The sequence below is a fragment of the Siphateles boraxobius genome, unplaced genomic scaffold, assembly GCF_051911475.1.
Source record: "Siphateles boraxobius isolate OS27281-9 unplaced genomic scaffold, OSU_SipBor_1 26, whole genome shotgun sequence".
NCBI classification, from domain to species: Eukaryota; Metazoa; Chordata; class Actinopteri; order Cypriniformes; family Leuciscidae; genus Siphateles; species Siphateles boraxobius.
This window is the reverse complement of record NW_027508876.1, coordinates 16419722-16441913: the sequence shown is the minus strand read 5'-3', so window position 1 is coordinate 16441913 and position 22192 is coordinate 16419722. Positions and strand designations below refer to the sequence as shown.

The 22192-nt window shown below is 40.1% G+C and overlaps 1 protein-coding gene across 2 annotated transcripts in view; it reads right to left on the bottom strand.

Annotated features, from left to right (window-relative positions):
• The window catches only part of sema5a (sema domain, seven thrombospondin repeats (type 1 and type 1-like), transmembrane domain (TM) and short cytoplasmic domain, (semaphorin) 5A), a 158142-nt gene that overhangs the window by 49277 nt on the left and 86673 nt on the right, over positions 1 to 22192 (bottom strand). For both annotated transcript variants that reach the window (XM_077244513.1, XM_077244512.1), the window contains exons 8-11: positions 21834 to 22119; positions 21181 to 21316; positions 17986 to 18190; positions 1833 to 2040 (exon numbers count right to left, since the gene is read on the bottom strand). In XM_077244513.1, the coding sequence (XP_077100628.1) occupies positions 1833 to 2040; positions 17986 to 18190; positions 21181 to 21316; positions 21834 to 22119 (835 nt within the window). The remainder of the gene's footprint in view (positions 1 to 1832; positions 2041 to 17985; positions 18191 to 21180; positions 21317 to 21833; positions 22120 to 22192) is intronic.

The window sequence follows — 22192 nt, the reverse complement described above, 5'->3', positions numbered from 1 at the left end:
TGTGCCGATGAGTCGAATCAGGTCTGATCGATTAGGAAGAGTTTGAAAATTTGTAGTGTTGGTGTGCCTCCAGGAACAGGGCTGGGAAACACTGCTGTAAACTATATTATGACACTAAGTGGAACAAAAACTTGAATTATTTTATAAGTGGACCTCAGGGAAATTTATAGAATGATAAAAACACATGATATGAGCCTTGTAAATAGTTAAACACCTTTAAGTGCACACATGCTTCTTATTATAAATATAGCTTGCATTGGCATAACTTAATCTGGGAATATTTCCCTTGAGTCTTGGTAATGACTTTCATCAGAAACAGAGAACGGCCCTGAGACACACCAAATAGCTTTTCAAACTCATTGAGGACTATCATACACATCATCAGAGCAGACAGAAAGATATAGCCAAGCATTCAGTTACAGAAAGTTTGAAGTACAGTGACACAAGAATGTAAATGTCAGCAGAGTAAATAAGTCATTTTTTAAAGTTGTGGCATGTGTCCGTTTATAAAAAATAAAATAAAAGTTTGCATAAGCTCTCCTGTTTTGTGTCAGAAAGCAGAGGTGTGAGTAATTGATCTCTCCCAATCTTAACAGGATAGAAAAAGCGCATCAGGCAAAGCTCAGCTCATATTCACATAACTCAGCGCTTTTCATTGGAATGCAAATGGAGAGAGATGATGAACAGGCTGCCACCTCCCCTTATGAGCAAAGATTAGAGAAGTGCTCTTGATATGAAGGCCTGGAGGCACAATGTCAAACATGGTGATTGTTCTTTGTTGCCCTCTGGCAGAAGATCTTAGTGACATTACGTTTATTCTGGTGCAATGAAAAATTAAGTTGCAGGCATGTACGCCCTGATAAGATTAGTAGTATGATTTATCTTGCCAGGAATCAAAATGTTGTTATTATTAAAAGCCATCATGAAATGGCATCTGCATTTAACTTCTGACATAAAATATGGCATTTGCAAGGGAAACGAACAGGTAACGCATAACAATGAAGTTCAGTTTAGGTTTAATGCATTAGGTATTAAGTTTAATGCATTGTTTAAATGAGTTTAACAATGAAAAATACTTTTAAGGCATTTATTAATTTTAGATCATATTAATTTCTATATAATTGCATAAATTACCGTTAGCTATGATCAAACATGAATTAACAAATAAAACATTAGTATAATTACATATCATTAAGGTATCAACCTAAATTATTAAATGCTGTAAAAATTGTCTGTTGTTAGTTCAAGACTACTAATGCATTAACTAAAGCTAACAAATAGAAGCTAACAAAAAGAAGATTTACCAACAAAAAAATTCAGGGGTGTAACAAAATAGTCAGCTACAAAGTGGGCTGGGACTTGGTTCTACTCTTTGTGAATAGATTGGATTGTGAAAAAATAGGATACATACTTTTCTTTAACGTCCACATGGTAAAGTGGAAAAGTTTCACAGAAAAGAAAAGTTGTGTCTGGTGCAGAAAGTTAATTATGTTTGTTTGATGATAAGGGTATAATCAAAGTGAAAGTAGGATCTTGTCAAGCTCCAAAAAGGACAAAAAAAAAAAAAACACCCATCCTAATATTCCATATGACTTGTTGACTAAACTCTAAGTCATCTAAATTCATATGAAAAATGTGCTGGCCAGCACTGGTCACCATTCACTTATTGTATATGCAGGAAACAACTCCTTTTTCGTTCCAAAAGTGACAACTCGGTTTTTGAAAGACATAGACATTTTCATTTTGGGTGAGCTGTTTTCTTTAAGAAAGTAGTTATGAATTTCTACCTTGAGATGCTGCACATCTGTCAGCTGAGAAGTAGCAGTACTTACTCTCTAGATTTGTGGAAGTTGCAGCGCATCAGGGGGATTTTGATGACCTGTTCTCTGACTCCAACAAATAGCTCACTGCGGCTGTGAAGAATAAGCAGGCTGCGGATTGGCTGCCTCTTCTTCTGAGGGAAAAGCTCAATCTCATCCAGCAAACAGCTGCCCATGGTCTGGTTCAGCGGGGAGAGGACCTTCTTAATGGTGCCGTAATCTAGAAAGAGGAATTCGAGAACAAGTGTTAGACTTTAAGGGAGAAGGTAAGAGAGAGGGGGATAAATGAGTTTAGGTGATCAAGTGGGGCATCTCTGATGACCTGGTGAGATTGGAAGGAAATGATGTCAGAGAAGCAGGAGTGGAGAATGACCTCAGATCTCTTCAATCACATGAAAATTATATAAAGTGCTAGTCTGCCACCTGGGCTGTCAACTTAAATATGGATGTGCTATTTGGATCAGAAAGGGCAAACAGGGCGCTCTACTCTCCAGAGAAGATTCATTATCTTCTCCAAAGGGTGGATTTTGTGCAGTCAAAAGGAGGACAGAATTATCGGCTGAATCCCTCTTCGGACCATGTGTTCCACAGAGGACATTCATTGGTCTCATAATGTCACAAAGGGTGACCTGATTTGGTTCAATAAGCTATATAATATCTATTTTATCCTTGGAGTAGTTGATGCTATTCTTCTGTTCACGCCATAGCTGTCTGTCAGATATTTTTTAGAAGTCATACAACATGTGGGGCAATGAACTTTCAGATACTACAAGAGCCTCTGATTAGGTCCATGCCCTTGTCAAAGCAGGCTTCAGTGCTCTATTTCAATTCATTCAACTGTGAAAATTCCAGCTACATTCCTCACACTTCAAGCTATTATTGTCTGGCATAAATTGAATTTAGGCTAACACCATAAACATGGCACATAAAGAAGTAGTTGCCATACCAGAGGATTTATCTTATGGTACCTTGGAAATATATTGATCTTAAGTGCAAGTCTTTATCCTGAAGTCCATGACAGATGACTGCGATTTTAAGCTTTAAATAATAAATTCACCCTGAAATTAAAACACTGTCATCCTCTACTCATCCTCGTGTTGTTCCAAATGTGTATGACTTTCTTTCACGGAACACAAAAGGAGAGATTAGAAAGAATTGTGGCGGATGGCATTTTCCAAACAACTACATTATTGAAGCTGGCAAGAATCCCCATAAAAGTGATCCATACAATGTGTGCACAATATTCCAAGACTTTTGAAGTCATTTGAGTGGTTTATGTGAGAAACAGACCAGTAGTGTTATTTTTAACTAAAACTACTATATATATATAATAAATATATATAGCAATAAATGGACAAATAAAAGATCAAATAAAGCTGAAATTAAACAAAGTACAAATACTACACGAAAAACTTAAATGAAAATTAGAAATGTTGCTTTGACAACAAACTGATATAAATAAGGTTAAGTTGAAGTTGTACTAATGTTATACTAATATGTATAAATATAGATTTAAGCTGAATAGAAATATAAAAGACTAAAATAGAAATAAAAAAGACTAAACTAATAAAGTGACAAAAACACATTCCAAAATGATAGTCATTATTGACTGAAAATCTTTATATCAACCTTTGGTGTGTTCAAGAGAGAAGTAGCGAATTTGTCAATGAATCTTTCTTTTGAATGTTCACAAACGTTTTTGAGTTTTAGAAGACTTGGAATATGTGGCATGTAAGGTGCCCCTAAAAAGAGACATGGTGATGGAAAAAATATGAGATAGGAAAAAATATATATTTATAATAATAGAATAGAATAGAATGTAATTAATATAATATAATATAATTATATATATATATATAATTATAATTATATATTTTTTCCCTGGGACAGATGTGTAAGGGCGAGTTTATCCTCCGCTAATTTCTGACACAAAGTGATGAGCGATTGTTCTTCTAGTCTTCTTATATTGTTGTCATATATTTTTGTCATTATTTTTTGAGAATGCAAGACACACACAAACACATGCCTATCTTCATAATTCGTGACTTCTAAAGTTTTTTGAATTCGACCCAAATCCTAAATTTGACTTGCACTGCAATGTATTTTTTTCATGATTAATATTGCATTGCAAAATAATGTGTGCTGGTCAACTAGTCTAAAATTAAGAAACCCCTAGAAAACAGTAAAAAAACATTTGTACATTTAAGATAGTTCTACTTAATTTTTTATTCCAATATCCAAATATGATAGCCTACTTGATAAAAAGAAAAGAAAGAAGGGCCGTTTTATTTGTGCCGTGCTGTCTTTGCATTTGAACATTGCACATTTTAAACAGGAAACGCATTAGCTGAATAAACGTTAGCCAATACAAACATACTTATAGAATAATACTTAATCATTTTCAAACAAAATTATTATGTAACAATTAGGTACTTTAGTTATTATAACACAATAACGTAACACATGCAGGCTATGTTTCTCAACACTGAGAATGAATAAATAAACGCCTGTTTGCAGACTCGCGCTTATCAGTAAATTAATCCACAAATCACAGCACTTTCATTATCAGTAAGCCATAGCGATTTTAATTTTATTTAGATTTATTGTTCATCAATACTTAAGCTTTTTATAATTTGCATGGCTGTATGATGTCTTCATCTTATCTGAGTGACATGAATGACGGAGTATTTTAAGATAGCCTAACCCATGCGATTGCGATCACTCCGTGTGATAATAGAATCCAGATTAAGTTAACTCAATACAATACTTCAACTTTCCACATCCACCCCAGCCCGTTTACCTTCAGGAGTCAGAAGTAGGCTACCATGACTACTGTAGCCTACTGTCCTCGCTCCTGAACTCAGTCAGAGGCGGCGGCGGGAGTGGAAGCGGGATCGAGCGGACTTTTTTATTGCTGTCGATTTTCAGTCTCTTTTTAATAATAGGCCTTACGCATCTTTTAATCATACCCGCTTGCTATTTGGGGAATGAACCCAGCGCTATGATTGGTCGAACTCCGCTTCTTTTGCTGTTGCTTTTTTTTCTTTTTCGCAGACACGTCTGTACGCTGGAGCGCTATCAGGCCTGTATAATATAATATAATATAATATAATGTGTTCCCCTAAGAAACTTCGAGCTCCCTCGCAAAACTTTTGCTTTTGAGTTTGCAAAGAACGCAAAGTTTCGCAAAGAACGAAAATGCCGTCTTTACTTTAGTTTTTGTATTTGTTTTATTTTGTTATTAAATTCATTGATTGTTCGCCGGTTCCCGCCTCCTTCTTCCCATAACATCTAATCTTGTTACAATTGGCATATCATTTTTTCCTCCCATCACATTTTTTCCATCACCATGTCCCTTCAGGAGACATGAACCTACGTGCCACTTTTAAAAATAGAAACATGAAAAAAAAAAGTCCATTAAAAATTTACTTTTTTTTCCAAAAAGGAATAAAGTCATATAGGTTTGAAATGACAATCCCTTTTTGACAATGACCGTTTCTTTATTTTTTTCTAATACCATTTCTTTATTCCCTCATTGCCAGACTAGACAGACAATGTGAATGCTGTTGAATCAGCATGAGGCATTGACTCCTGCCAATAATCGAAAACAGTTGGTGTATTCCAGAAATAAAATCAAAGACGTGCTGCTTGCCCAATTACCAAACAGCTTTTAAACCCAGACTGTCCTGTGTGTTTATGTTGTACAATTTAACAAGTGTGCCCTTCCATTTAACAAGTGTTTATTTTACACAGTGCTTTAACAACAAGTGTCTCCCTGTCATTTAATTTCTGTTGACAGGTAACTAGCTGTTCAGTGTTTTTCAGAGGTGCACAGGCCAGAGCAGACAGGCTTGGAGATTTCCAGGCTCTGGTGTGCATCTGGATAGCAAATGACCGCTTACAGAACTTTTTTTTCCTTATGTAAGCACATGCTGTCTTTGATGTTTCATCACTGCTATGTGTCGAATGCCTTTATTCAGCCTGGTGACCAACTGTTGCTTGCTTCAAAGACCATTGATTCAAGTGGACCGGCAATTATTAGAGTCAGTTTTCCCCTGTGCCTTCCTTATGGCAATGCAGAAGTCTTCACTCCACAACGTTTTTATAGTAAAAGTAACATTCTAATAAGCTGAGTTTAATGAGAAGTCGGCCACCTGGGATTTTCTGACTACTTTCATATTACAAGCTTTAATGTTCATTATAGATTTTTTTATTGGCTAAGATCTGTTCTTTTAACTATCCACTATTCATATTCTTATTTGTGAATGGAATAACAGACTTATCTATATGTTTTCAAAAGTTTGTGGTCAGTACGTTTTTTTAAATGGTTTGAAAGCCCCTTACGCTAACAACACTGCATTTATTTGATTAAAAATACAGAAAAACAGCAATATAGCTTTTTGTATTTTAATATATTTTAAAATGTAATTTATTCCTGTGACAACAAATCTGAAATTCCAGCAGCCATTCTATATATATATATATATATATATATATATATATATACAGTTGCAATCTAAATTATTCAATCCCCATTGCAAATCAGGTTTATTGGCAAAATTTACAGACTTTCAGCTGCTACAATGAACAAATCAAACAAAAGTAATTGAAATAATTCAACACAACAAATTTTTCAAGTGGTTTCCCCAAATTCAACAAAATTGCAACTTTTAATGACTTCTGCAGTCTCAAAATTATTCAACCCCTTCATGGCAAGCATCTGTTATGACCTGCTGCAAACGAGACACAAGCTTCTGGCAGCGTTTCTGGGGAATCTTAGCCCATTCTTCACGAGCAATGGCCTCCAGTTCAGTAATATTCTTGGGTTTGTGTGCTGCAACCGTTTCTTTAAATCCCACCAGATATTTTCTATGGGGTTCAAGTCAGGTGACTGTGATGGCCACTTTAGAATCTACCAGTACTTCTTCTAAAACCAAGCCTTGATGGAATTTGAGAAATGCTTGGGATCATTGTCCCTGTTGGACGGCCCAATAATGCCCAAGCTTCAGCTTCTTCACTAACGGCATGACATTTTCTCCTAGAATTTCCTGATACTTCAATGAATCCGTCTTGCCTTTCACACGCTGCAGGTTTTCAGTGCCAGAGGATGCAAAGCAGCCGAAGAGCATCACCAAGCCCCACCATGCTGAACTGTAGGCAGAGTGTTCATTTCAGCATATGCTTAATTCTTCTTCCTCCAGATATAACGCTGATCCATAGGGCAGAAAAGTTCCAGTTTTGTTTCATCGATCCACAGAACTGAATCCCAAAACGTCTGTGGCTTATTTATAGAATTTTGAGCAAATTAGAGCAGAATTTTCTTGTGATTTTGAGTCAGAAGTGGTGTACATCTTGGAGTTCTGGCATGCGTTTAGTATGTGCCTTACTGTGCAAGCTGAAACGTCAGTGGCTGTTGCCACCAAGTTTTGCTACAGGTCTTTTGCAGTCACTCCAGGGTTTTTCTGAACCTGCCTTCTCAGAAATCTGGTTGCAGCCGTTGATAGCTGCCTATTTCTGCCCCATCCAGGCAGTGTAACCACTGTTCCTTTAACTTTGAACTTGCGAACTATGCTTCCAACTGTGTCTCTAGGAACATTTAGTGCCTTTGCTATCTTTTTGTATCACACACACACACACACACACACACACACACACACACACACACACACACACACACACACACACACACACACACACACACACACACACACACACACACACACACACACACACACACAGACACACACACACACACACACACACACACAGATCGATGCAATGACGCAATTACACTACCAATCAGCGATTGGCTCTTACACTTAGAAGGCGGGACAGTTTTCTGGACATTGTCTTGCTGAAATTGTCATGGCTCATGAATTCGCTGACTCTTTCTCGTGCTGTGTTTGTGTGTGTGTGTGGGCGTGGTTGCTCATCAGCGCCAGCTGATTCTGATCAGCGGCCTCTATTTAAGCTCATGATCTTTCGTCTTGTGTTTGTCGGATCATTGTTGGATGTTTCCCCGTGTTGTGTTGGTCTTCGTCGTGTGCTTCCTGTTCCCGTTTGGATTATTCACTGAGTTCTGTCTGCCTGCCGTCTTCCGGAGGATTCCATTGATTTCTCATCATTCCTCGGAAGATCGGGTTGCCCATCTCCTCTCTACGCTACCACAGAGACTGTGCCTGCTTCTTCACTCATCTGACCATTTTCCCGTTTCATCAATAAACCTCATTATCTCGCACTTGCATCTTCTGTCATCATTTCCGTAACAAAACGATCTGACCCCCATGGATGCAGGCGAGAACACCAGAGCTGGCTGAAGTTCTGACTCGCAACATCGCTCAGATGGACCAGCAGGAGGAGAATTTATCTCTGACTGGTCGCGCTTTACAAGCCTTGGTAGCGCAGGTGTCCGAGCTCACCCAGCAGATTCAACACCTAGCGACTCCAACTGCACCACCCCCGCCGCCGATTCCCCCCATTCTTCCTAAATCCAGTCATCAACTAGAGCCACGTCTATCTACTCTGGAGAGTTATTCGAGTGAGCCAAAATTTTGTAGAGCATTCCTGACTAAATGTTACATGTTCTTTGCTCTCCAACCCCAGTCTTTTTCCTCCGAACAAGCCAAGGTGGCGTGCTACTCACGCTGTTGTCAGGGCGTGCGGCTCTGTGGGGAACGGTGGTGTGGGAGAACCAACATCCGCGTTGTTCCTCGTTGCAGACACTCTCTGAGGAGATGAAGAGGGTGTTCGATTGGGCGGTTGCGGGAAGAGAAGCGGCACGTCAACTCACTGATCTTCACCAGGATAACCGATCTGTCACCGATTACTCCATCGAGTTTCGCACCCTCGCCACAGAGTGTCAATGGAATGAGGAAGCGCAGTGGGACATGTTCCTGCATGGGCTGGCTGACCATATCCAGGAGATCTACACCCTGGACTTTCCAAAGGATCTTAATGGACTTGTTGAGCTGGCTCTGCGAGTGGACGCTCGCCTTCAGTGGTTGGAGCAGCATACCCGCAGGACCCTGGTTCCTGGGACCTTCGGACCCCCCCAAGCCAGTGGCAGTGATACAGTCAGCCCAGCTTTCGATCACGAGCCCATGCAGGTGGTGTAGAGCTCGGCTCTCCCGGGAGGAGAAAGAGAGACGGAGATGCCAGTGACTATACCTCTACTGCATTGGCAAGGCAAGGCAAGGCAAGGCAAGTTTATTTATATAGCACATTTCATACACAATGGTAATTCAAAGTGCTTTACATAGAAGAAATTAAAATAATCAAAAGAAATCAGAATAATTAAAACAGTTTAGAATAAAAGATAAAATACAGAAATAATCAAATGAAATCAGAATAATTAAAACATAAAATAAAATACAGTGCAAACAGTCGGACGAACAGTGGCACAGTGCTCATTCAGTAAATGCACAGCTAAACAGATGTGTTTTGAGTCTGGATTTGAATGTGACTACTGTAGGAGCACATCTGATCTCTTCTGGAAGCTGGTTCCAGCTGCGGCTGGCATAGTAGCTAAAAGCAGACTCGCCATGCTTAGAGTGAACCCTTGGTATTTCTAGCGGATGTGATCCTAATGATCTGAGTGATCTGTTGGGTTTATATTCACTGAGCATATCTGCAATGTATTGAGGTCCTAGGCCATTGAATGATTTATATACCAGTAATAATACTTTAAAATCAATCCTAAATGTAACTGGCAGCCAGAGTAAAGACCTGAGGACTGGTGTGATGTGTTCATATTTTCTGGCTCTGCTCAGAATCCTAGTAGCAGCGTTCTGTATGAGCTGCAACTGTCTTATGGTCTTTTTGGGAAGGCCAGTGAGAAGTCCATTACAATAATCCACCCTACTGGTGATGAAAGCATGCACAAGTTTTTCTAAGTCTTGACTGGAAACAAAGCATCTAACTCTTGCAATATTTTTCAGGTGATAGTATGCTGATTTAGTTATTGCTTTGATATGACTACTGAAACTAAGGTCTGACTCTAGAGACACACCCAGAGTCCTGACTTGATTTTTAGTTGTTTGACCCCTAGACTGAAGGTATGCGTTCACCTTGAGAACTTCATCTTTGTTTCCAAACGCAATGACTTCAGTTTTGTCTTTGTTTAACTGAAGAAAGTTTTGGCACATCCAATTGTTTACTTCATCAATGCATTGGCAAAGGGAGTCAATGGGGCTGTAATCGTTAGGCGATAGGGCTAAGTAGAGCTGTGTGTCATCTGCATAGCTGTGGTAAGCGATTTGGTTCTTTCTCATTATTTGGCTCATTGGGAGCATGTACAGGTTGAATAGGAGTGGCACAAGAATTGAGCCTTGCGGGACTCCGCATGTCATTCAGGGCTCGACATTAAGCCTTTTCATGTGCTTGTCCTTCGGACAAGTAAATCTGTCATTCACTTGTCCGAGTAAAAAAGTTGCTTGTCCGGATTTTTTTTTTCCGTGTTTTAATTTATTCTGAAGCAATATGCTCAACAGTTTTCAATCAGCTTTGATATTTAAATCTGCATATTGTAATATCTGCATCTTTAAAGGGCATTTGCCCCCCCAATCTTATTAAATGTATGCTTCATCTTTCATTTTAAATTCCTAAATTTGATCAATAAATTCAATTATTTAGAATAATAAGATACTATAGGGCTGTTACCCTAGGTAGGGCTGATCAAATTAAATCATTTACACTGAAAAATTACAATTGCATAAAATAATGTTATGAAATTGACTTAAATATACAAATAGGAAACGTTGGAAAGAACGATACTACTTTTAAACACAACACTAAACCGCCAGTAGGTGGTGGCAGGCGACCGTCTTAATGAGTGAGTCATTGATTCGTTCAATCAAATGATTTGTTCGTTCAATCAAACGATTTGTTCAAACGGCTGATTCAATCAAGTATGAGACAGATGTTTATGAATGGGTCATTGAATCTTTGACTCAACCGATTCGTTCAAAATGCTGAATCATTCAGTAATTAAAACAGGTTGAGTGTTCCTGTGAGATGCGCCGTGGTTCTTCTGTGATTTTTGTTTGGAACTATTTTCGCTGCTGAAACAGAACAAAAACAGCCAATATTACATCTAAAATGTAAGTGACTTAATTTTAACTGTTTACTGAACTGTTGTAGGAAATCACGGTCACATTTTCAGTCGTGATGGTATTCAGGAAAAATAATTGAGGTTGCTTAACATATGTTAAAAATATACAAATATAAATATTTTATAGGCAGTATGTTGTGTGTGCGTGCTGCGCTCATTTGTGTAACGTTAGATTTCTCCTCGAGAGGCTGCGCGAGCGTCAACAGCGCAACCTTACCGTCAGTCTACATTATCCTCAATCAATCGCAACTTACAATAAATTTAATAAAATCAGAATCATTCTCTCGGTTAAGTGATTCCCTAGTTATTTGTTTATTTTTGTTATTGATGTTCTAATCAGGCTACTTGTCCGGTCGGGCAAGTAAAATTCTCTTTTACTTGTCCCTTCAAAAAATCCACTTGTCCCGGACAAGCGGACAAGTGTTAATGTCGAGCCCTGGTCATGGATGTCCACTCAGACTTATGGTCTCCTATACTCGCATAATAATTTTAGGACTATCCCAGAAAGCCCGATCCAGTTTTCCAGCCTGTCAAGAAGTATTTTGTGATCGACAGTGTCAAATGCAGCACTGAGGTCGAGTAGTACCAGCACTGATAATTTGCCTGTATCAGTATTTAAGCGAATATCATTTATTATTTTTATGAGCGCGGTCTCTGTACTGTGGTGCGGTCGGAAACTTTGAAAACAGATTGAAAATGGTCAAAGTATCCATTCGAGCTTAAGAATTTGTTCAGCTGATTGAACACAACTTTTTCAATGATCTTGCCTATGAAAGGAAGATTTGAGATCGGTCTATAGTTGTTTAATATGGTCTTATCCAGATTGCTCTTTTTCAGGAGGGGCTTGACAACAGCAGTTTTCAGGGAGGTCGGAAAACTCCCAGAGAGAAGTGAGGCATTTACCACTTCTAGGAGATCTGCTTCTAAGCTGTGTAACACATTTTTGACAAAAGATGTGGGAAGTGCGTCAAGGGCGCAGGTTGATGTTTTTAGGTGCTGTACGGTTTCTTCCAAAATTTTGCCATCAATTTCTTCGAAATCAGACATAGTGGCTACTTTCTCAGGCTGTTGTCTGATCTGCCTGACCCCAGCGCAACTCAAGGATGAGCTGATGAACTTTCTGATATTATTGATTTTCTCAGAGAAGAAAGAAGCAAACTCACTGCACTTTCTCACTGAGAGCATTTCACTGGGAATCTGGCTTGGGGGGTTTGTCAGTCTCTCTACAGTAGCAAAAAGAGTGCGTGTGTTGTTTATATTGCTGTTTATAATATTCGAGAAGAAAGTCTGTCTAGCTTTGCTTAGTTCCTTATTGAAAGCATGGATGCTGTCTTTGTAGATGTTATAATGGACTACAAGTTTTGTCTTCCGCCACATGCGCTCTGCTTTTCTGCATTGTCTTTTCATATTTTGCACTGCTGTTGAGTTTCTCCAAGGTGCTTTTTGTCTGCCACTCTTCTTCCTGACTTTCACAGGAGCAATATCATCAATTACACTCTTAACTTTTGAGTTAAAATAATCAAGGAGAAAATCAACAGAGTCAGCAGATATGCTTGGTGTTAAAGATATAGCCTTCATAAATAGTACACTAGTGTTCTTATTTAAGCATCTCTTCTTGACAGACACATATCTAGCTTCTATCTATCATATCTAGTGATAACGTTTCCGGTGAGAGGGATTGTTGCTCTGGTGTTATTGGAGGCTGTAATATGCTGTCCTGGTTTCCCTGGCTGTTTTCCAGAAAGTCGTCCTTGGGTGCTGTATCTTGGAGCAGTGCTGGTATGTCACAGTCTGTCTGTGGTGAGCTCTGTGGGCAGGGCTCAGCTGAGATTGTGTCCGTGAGCAGAAGTTGTTGTGGCTGAGTGGTGTTATCACTGTCCTTGTGTGATGTGTCAACCGCATGTCCATTCAGGTGCTGAAGTGAAATCCTGTGGTCATTCATACTGTATCCAGGTGTGTGTGTGCCATTCAGGTTGAGTGGATTGGCACACATTGCAGAAGGATTACGGAGGGAGAAGTAGATATTGTCCTTTAGCACTCTTGAACCAAGTTTGTTTGGGTGGTGGCCATTCTGTTGAAACAGTTGCCTCTGACTCCAGAAAAGATTGAAGTTGTCAATAAAGTTCACTCCTTTTATATTGCAGGTTTTTTGCAGCCATGTATTAAGCCCAAGCAACCGTGAAAACCTGTTTGTTCCTCTTGCTGGGAGTGGTCCACTGATGAATGTTTGAACTTTCAGTCTTTTAAGTGTTTCAAAAAGTTCAATGAAATCCTTTTTAAGAAGTTCCGACTGCTCTTTATGAATATCATTCTTCCCCACATGAATGATGAGTCGATTTGCAGTCTTATGTTTCATCAGAATGTTCTCAAGTTCCCTGTTTACATCAGATGTTGTTGCTTGTGGAAGGCAGCACATTGTTGTATCCCTGCTATTAATGTTTCTGATTACGGAGTCGCCCACTATCAGAGTCCTGGGCTCGGCTGCACTGTGAGCTGAGTGCCGCTGTCTGGTCGACCTTGAGCCCCAATTAGCATCAGTGTTAGCTACTGGCTGATTCAGTCTGTGTGCGATCACATTCATCAAATTTGGGGATTCCTCATTCATTAATACTTCAAATCTGTTCTCAAGATGTATAGGCGGTGGTAGGAGACCACTGTTTGCAGTCCTTGTCAGAGCCGTATCTGGGGTACAGGATGCTACTGCAGTAATATGTGATGCTCGTGACAATCTGATGTCTCGAGTGCCTTTGGGCCTCGCACCCTGTTTGTGCCATCGATTAGTAAAACGATCGGCTTGTTTCTCTACACTCAGTATGGCCTGTCGAGAAACACTAGATTCATGGGACTCACCGGCTGTATGCTGAGGACGTCCATGACGAAGCTCTGTTGTGTGTTGCGTCTGGTTTGGTGGTCCCGCAATTAACTTTGTTTCAAGAATTGCAATCCTTTGTAAAAGTCTGTGGCAGTTGGAGCAGCAAGTAGATTCCAGAGGAGGCATTTTCTTATCCTTATGAATGTAGGCAGTTGTGTTTTCTCTTCCCCGGAATGTAAGCTTTCAGTGGGAGGCTGGTCGAATAAAATAATTCTGCTTTTTTTTGTAGTAATCCAAGCGTTTGAGCACTGTGCTGATTTGCTGAAGTTAAAATTAGATGATAAAAGGAGATAAAATGTAGAAATATAAAAGCGATAGAGCAAAGCGCGGAGCAGTAAGCGAGAGCGTCCGAACAGTAGCTGAGCAGGAAGTTGAAAAGCATTGGAGCTGACCACTTCCTCAACACCTGCCCCATAAAAGATCAGGGCCCGGCAGTAAGCAGGAGGCTACTGTTGGGTGGGATCTCCACTCACAAGACCTCCTCTACTCTCCTTCCGGTGAGGCTGCATTGGGCAACCTGATTCCACCACTGTCAAGCCCTTCTGGACTCTGGAGCGGAGGTAATTTCAAGGATTTGACTCTGGCACGTAAGCTGCAAATCCCCAACATACCACTCACGAACCAGATTTATGTCAACGCACTCAACGGTCAAAACTGCCCACCATTACACTTTCTACCAATCAACTGACACTCATCACATCAGGCAACCACATGGAAGAACTCTCCTTTCTACTCCTTGACTCCCCCCACACTCCTGTTGTCCTCGGTCACCCCTGGCTCACACAGCACAACCCCAGGGTTGACTGGGGTTATAATTCCATCTCCGTCTTGTTTAGTGTCTGCCTGTTCTTCGGTGTCCAGTTCTGTTTTGCAGGAGGAGTCAGTGAATTTGTCAAACGTGCCTGCGGAGTACCTCGACCTGAAGGAAGTGTTCAGTAAGTCTCTGGCTGCTTCTCTTCCTCCACATCGTCCCTATGATTGTGCTATAGATCTTATGCCAGGTATCTCTATGCCTAAGGGCAAGTTATACTCACTTTCAGTGCCTGAGAGGGAGGCCATGGAGAAATACATTTCTGATTCTCTAGCATCCGAGTTAATTCGTCCTTCCTCTTCTACACCAGAGGTGGGGTTCTTTTTTGTCGGTAAGAAGGATGGGTCTCTGCGAACAACGGTAAGAATACTTATCCTTTGCCGTTGATGTCTTCAGCCTTCGAGCGGTTGCAGGGAGCCTCTGTCTTCACAAAATTGGATTTACGCAATGCATATCCTTTGGTTCGCATCAGAAAGGGGGATGAATGGAAAACCGTGTTCAACACCCCCAGGGGCCATTTTGAATATTAGGTTATGCCTTTCGGGCTGTCCAACTTCCCATTGGTTTTCCAGGCACTCGTCAATGATGTGCTGAGAGATATGGTAGATCAGTTCATATATGTCTACCTGGGTGACATTGATTTTTTCTTCCTCTCTCCAGGAACACATTCAGCACGTCAGACGAGTGCTTCAGAGGTTGCTAGAGAATGGGCTTTTTGTCAAGGCGGAGAAATGCGCTTTTCATGCACAGTCTGTTTCTTTCTTAGGTTACATCATCTCGTCTGAGGGAGTGCGTATGGACCCTGACAAGGTTAAGGCTGTGATGGATTGGCCAAGCCCAGATTCCCGGAAGGCGCTACAGAGGTTTCTGGGGTTTGCCAATTTCTATTGGCGATTCCATTTGCAACTTCAGTCAACTAGCCTCTCCTCTGACTGCCTTGACCTCCTCCAGAACGACGTTCAGGTGGTCCGAATCAGCCAAAGCTATATTTGTTAACCTCAAGAGCTGCTTCAGTTCAGCTCCCATCCTGATTGCCTCTGATCCTTCACATGAATTCGTGGTGGAGGTAGACGCGTCAGAGGTGGGGGTAGGTGCAGTTCTCTCTCAACGCTCTTCCACAGATGACAAGATGCACCCTTGCACGTTTTTGTTCCATCGTTTATCGCCTGCCGAACGTAACTATGACATTGGTAACAGAGAGTTGTTGGCAGTCAAGTTAGCACTGGAGGAATGGCGTCATTGGTTAGAAGGGTCAGGGGAACCTTTAATCGTTTGGACTGATTATAAGAACCTGGAATATATTATATATTCAATAAAGACTCAACTACAGGCAGGCTCGGTGGGCACTTTTTTTCGGCCGTTTTGAGTTTTCTCTCTCGTACCGCCCGGGTTCCAAAAACATCAAACCTGATTTTTTATCTCGTATTTTTGACCAGTCCGAACGCACGTTTACTCCCGAGTGTATTTTACCCGAGACACTATTTATCTCCACACTCACATGGGAGATTGAATTGAAGGTCAGGACGGCCTTACAAGGGGTAACGCCTCCGGCCGGTTGTCCACCGAGTCGGTTGTTTGTACCGGAGGGGTTACGGTCCGTTACGGTTTGTGCCACTGGTAAGACTTCTAATCGACCCCCAGATGGGTTACTCCAAACGCTGTCTGTCCCTTCGAGAACCTGGTCCCACAAAGCGCTAGATTTTATCACCGCCCTCCCAGGGTAAAATGGTCGTTTAAGACAGTAGTGGAGCGGTTCTAGAAGGCGGCTCATTTCATTCCCTTGCCCAAATTAACCTCTGCCAAGGAGACAGCGGTGACCGTTATAGATCATGTCTTTCGCCTACATGGCCTTTCGATGGACGTGGTCTCTGACAGGGGGCCCCAATTTGTGTCCAAATTTTGGCAGGAGTTTTGTAGATTTGGAGAGAGTGTTGCAATGTTTGGTGTCTAAGAATCCTTCCTCCTGGAGCCAACAACTTTTAATGGTTGAGTACACACATAACTCATTACCAGTGTCATCCACGAGCCTATCTCCTTTTGAGTGTAGCTTAGGGTACCAGCCACCCATTTTTCTAGCCTGGAATCTGAAGTCGCGGACCCCTCCTCTCACGCCTTTGTCCAGAGGTGTCGCCGCAAATGGAGCAGAGCCCGAGAGACTCAACCACGAACATTCCGCTCCGTTACGTTTCTAACAAGTTAGCTCCCAAATTCATTGGCTCGTTTACTGTCTCGAAAGTCTTTCGTACTGTGACAGCCCGGCTCAAAATTCATCCCGTGTTTCATGTATCCAAATTAAAGCCCGTATTTCATTCTCCCATTAATCCGCTGGTCCCGGTTCCCCCACCGCCGCGACTCGTAGATGGGGAACCAACGTATTCGGTCAATCGTATTCTGGACTCGAGAAAAAACTTCACAGTTCGAGCAAATACGCACGGGGATCAGCTTCAAGAGAGAGTGAGACAGAAATCTATCATGTAGCTTATCACATCATACAAAGTTTAAAACATCTAAATAGACATATCAAGTAGTAATTAATGTAATATGAATCTCGGTTGATTATAGGCTATTAGAGCTGGTTTGGTTGCTGAGAGATGGAGAAGCGCAGAGACAGCAATTTACGTGCTATTTGATTTGTGATCGTGCAGTGCTTATTCCATTCATTCGAATATCATATTGTACAAGACTTAAATCATTTAAATATACATACAACAATATACGATATCATATCGTAGAACATGTATATGATGTAGTAGCCTATTTAAGTTGATATTACTCTTGCCAAGCTCTGATTTCTGAGAAATGCATGCATAGTAAAAATGAAACGAGCGCAAATCTGTCTCTCACTCATTCACGTCACTCATTATTGCATATAGATTTTAGATAAGGTATTTGGCTTCGGGAAGGATGGGGAGGATGACCCACCCACATTTTTTTGCTTCTGACGCCCATGTATATACTGTATATATATATATATATATATATATATATACATATATTATGGCTACTGAAATTTCAGCTTTGCCATCATCACTTCCTCACAATTGTGACTTTACTTTTTAACATTACCTTAAAAGTAATCTCTTTTATTTTTGAATTTGGGGAAATAAGCTTCTATACTAATTAGATCACTCAGAAAATAACTCTCACATGTTTGCAAATTTCCAAATTTGTTCTTATAAGCCACAACTAATAGACTGCATTAGAAATTCTGCAGTAAGTAGTATACCATTAGTAGAGCATCTTATGCTGCAACTCCATTAACCTTCATCAGTAAGGTATATCTAAAGCAGTGCTTATTTAAGACTATATTAAATGTAAATACTACTTACAGACCTTCTCTTTCTTTCAATGCAGACGTGATGTGGTACTATACCTGTTGCTAGATAGATGATGTGGTAGAGCATGTCTTTGCCCTGCACTACATCCACGGCCACATGGGAGAAGCGCACATTGTCCTCCAAAAAGTACGGCACAGGAACAACAGGCTGCACCACCTCATGCATCAGAATGAACTTCTGGGCATCCTGCAAATTCCTCTCTGTTAAGTTCACATAGGAGCCGTAATCTATAGTGCCACACTGAGAAAGAACCAGAGAGATGCAAACAGAGAGATACAGATGATGAGAAAAAATAGGATTAACAGTCTGTGGAGAAATACAAATTCACAAAATTCACTGAAAGATCTGAAGAACGCAAATAACAAGCACAGATTGCAGGTTCCTTGTTGTATGAAATCATGATAATTTCCTATAGGAAAGGATTTAGAAATGTGCAGTTGTTTCCCCTAAATTACTGTTTTCCAACCCTGAATAAAATAAGATCTTTTTTTAAGAAACAAATTAGCTGGCCTCACAAAACCTGCACTCTCTCCCAGATCACATATAATCAACATCAATCAGCTGGAGATCAACGCAGATGTAATTCTACTCAAATGGGGTGCATATTGGTCTTTCAGGAACAGAATATACAGCAAGCTATTTTCCATCAACGCTGGAAGACATAAATTTGAAGCTCGTAAATCTGGCCTCAACAACATGGACAAATGCTTGATGAAGATGTCACAGCAAGCAAGATAAAGTGGAACTCCAGTAGATCATGAATCCTTGTGGTTCAAAGGGAAAAAGAATAAAGTAAAATACTTCTTTCTTCCTACGTGGACTTCAAAAACTTAATTATCATGTCACAGAGATCAGCTTCAATAAGCTAGAAGAGAAAGTCTGATTCAGCTGATCCAAAAAAGAAGTCCATGCTGATCAGACAGTTTTTAAACGGTTTAGATATGGTAGTCAAGTAATTTTAATGGGGTCATTACAAGGCCCACATAGAATCTGCACCCAATTCCACAGAAAGCTCTGAAGATTTGAGGAAATTTGAACACGTCATTCAGAGCATCTGGCGCTTTGTGTGTTTGTTATTAGAGGTGAAACATATAATCGAACAGGTTTCCAAACAATTTACAGTTTAAATTCATTCCGGAGAATTTCACCCAAATTTAGCATAGGAGACGTAAACAAAAAGTCTCCATCTGGGCCTGGTCATGGATCTCACGCTGATTTTAAACATATTTAACTGCCCTAGATTAACCCTCTAACTATCAAGCAATTACCACTAATTTAAGGTTAAAACTTCAGACGTGGATACATTCCTCCATGCTGATCACTGACCATGACTTTAGATTTCTGAAGAGAGTCTTAAAACTAAATGCACTTCAGACTCAGTCATTGTGAAGTTGGCAATATTCCACAGGAGATGAATACAGCCTTTATTAGTTCTTATCGTTGCAATTGTCCTGCCAAAAATGTTATAAGCTGGCAACTTTATTAATAAATCCGTGAGCATTACAAACACATGGAAATGGAGGCAAATGAATGACTGTGAGAGAGACTTGAGGAACCGTGGCACGATCTGTCTCCTCTTCGCTATCATCGATAATATCAGATTCGGGTGTTTGTGGGCTTTGGATAATTGGACTGTTCAGAAAAAAAATAATAATTCACCTCACATATTTCTTTTTTTTCTTCCTGAGAATAATCAGGTGAAAACATGAGGCAATAAAACCCAAAACATCAGTCACCACCTCGTTTTAATTGGGCACACATAGGTGGTATTTGAGGTGAGAAAGTCAATTATTCTTTTGGTTGTTTACTGCTGGAGTGTTGCCAACAGAAAGAGACCTGGCACTCTTCACAAATATACTTCTATTTGGCAGAAGATAAACAAATCCCACATTTTTTATTAGTATTAACCTAGAAAGAAATATAGGTAGTCCTCAATTGTACTAAACAATTAAAATCATACGTCATAATTTAACATAATCTGTTAAAGCCATATATAATACATTTTTAAAATCATGCAAAGAATTATATTATTAACTAATTTAAAAAAATTTAAAAGAAAATTACAAACCAGCATTTGGTCCCAAGCTATACTACTGTTCACAAGTTTGGGGTTGGCAAGAATTTTTTTTTTTTTTTTTTTTTTTTAAAGAAGTCTCTTATGCTCACCAAGGCTACACAAATATCAAAAAATATTAATGTGGAATATTACTACAATTTAAAATAACTGTTTTTCTTTAAAACATAATTTATTCCTGTCATATCAAAGCTGTATTTTCAGCATCATTACTACAGTCTTCAGTGTCACATGTTCTTTCAGAAATAATTCTAATATGCTGATATGCTGCACATGAAACATTTCTTATCATCATCAATGTTGTAAACAGTTGTGTTGCTTAATATTTTTGTGAAAACTGATAAAATATCAGCCTAAAATTGTCTTTAGATAAAGGCTCAACAATACCAAAACAACCACACAACAACAATTTAAGATAAAAAATCACATTAAACCCGCACCAGTCATCTTAAGATCCTATTTAAAATACCAATGGAGAATAAGTCTTCTTAAACTTGGCCTTTTTCACCAAAGGTACTTTATACTGTCTACAAGATGGAAGTACCTGAAATGAAAAATGCAAGGGATGGGAAGAATCTGTCACAATAATGGAGGCTTTCCTTTTTACTGCCACAGTGTAAAGATCGCAGAGGTACTTGTTTCTCACCAACAATTTTACCAGCCATGTTTATTATCCTTAAGAGTCTGCTTTTGTATTTAACAGAAAGAGAGTTAAACCAGGATACAATGTTAAAAGTGAGCACAGATAACTATCAGCATTTCCTTTTCTATATTAAAACTCCTCAATTTCCCCAGTAAGCCTAGACGTTGGTAAACCTTTTTAAAAACACTGTCTGAATGCTTATCAAATGTAAACTGGGAGTTTTTTTATTTAATAGAACAAATAATCATGTTTACTGTTAGGTAAAAATCACACAAATCAAGCTCCCTAATTTTGTTAACAGGGTTGAACTAATCCAATTAATGGAAAATAAAACTCTTTGATGAGGATTATAATCAACATTCTCTGAAGGTTAAGCACCTTCTTTCATTGACCATTTGAGAGTTTCAGGCCCTATTCTGTACCCTATTTGTGGAAAGTGCCACTTAACTTTTAAAGCAGATGGAGCGAATGCATACTGCCCGTAAAAGTGGCTGTCATTTGCTGGATGCTTACCTGGAAGTCAGGGTTGGGATTGGGGTAGGGCAGCCAAGCAGAGCGTGAGTTCTCCTGGTACTTGAAAGGCCCACTGAACACTTGGGTAATAGCGCTTAAATTGAAGGCGCACACTGCTGATGCGGCAATGCTGTTGCTGAGAACAGAGTCAGAAATAGGCAGTCAGCACACAAACACACACACGCACACACGCACACACGCACACACGCACACACACACACACACACACACACACACACACACACACACACACACACACACACACACACACACACACACACACACAATTATATGCAACACTTTTTCACAGACAATCATTAAAGCATAGTGGATCATAATGTGAAAAATGGATCTGTCCACTGCTGACAGTGAGACAGATCTCACACTACCAGAGAGATAACAGTAGCAAAAAATGAAAGAAAAATAGCAAATAGTTAAAATCATAGTGACCCCTTTTACCTCACACACACGCGCACACACACATACACATACACACAAAGGCAATTATTAACCTTGTGCTGACAATGTACATCACAAAATTGAAGTCCTGCTGAAAATAATAGGTCATAAGCTGACTTCTGTGGTTTGAAAACTTTGAACATAACAGCATATATCTTAAAAACGGTGTTGTGATCAAACAGTGCTTTACTCACACATTAGTGGTGAAAATCCCATAGAGGAGCTCAAGCTCGGGCAGGAAAAAGGTTCCCTGCAGTTCATTGTAGTTGAACGGAATCTCGCCCGGCCTTGAGCAATTCAGCCTGGCCTTCATGAAGGTGGTCCAGGTGTCCTCCAGCAGAAAACGGCCCCCGATGTCATTTTTGCAGACGCGGGCGGCGCGAGAGAACACCGTCCTGCCGCAGTCATGCTCCACAGCGTTCTCACGGAAGAAGAAGTAGGTGAAGTTGCCGATGTCATAGGAGGAAACGAAGTTGGGCTCTGACGGGGGACAGAATGACAGTGATTAATAACGGATTGCACATGGAGCAGAACCGCTGGCTCATCGAGATGC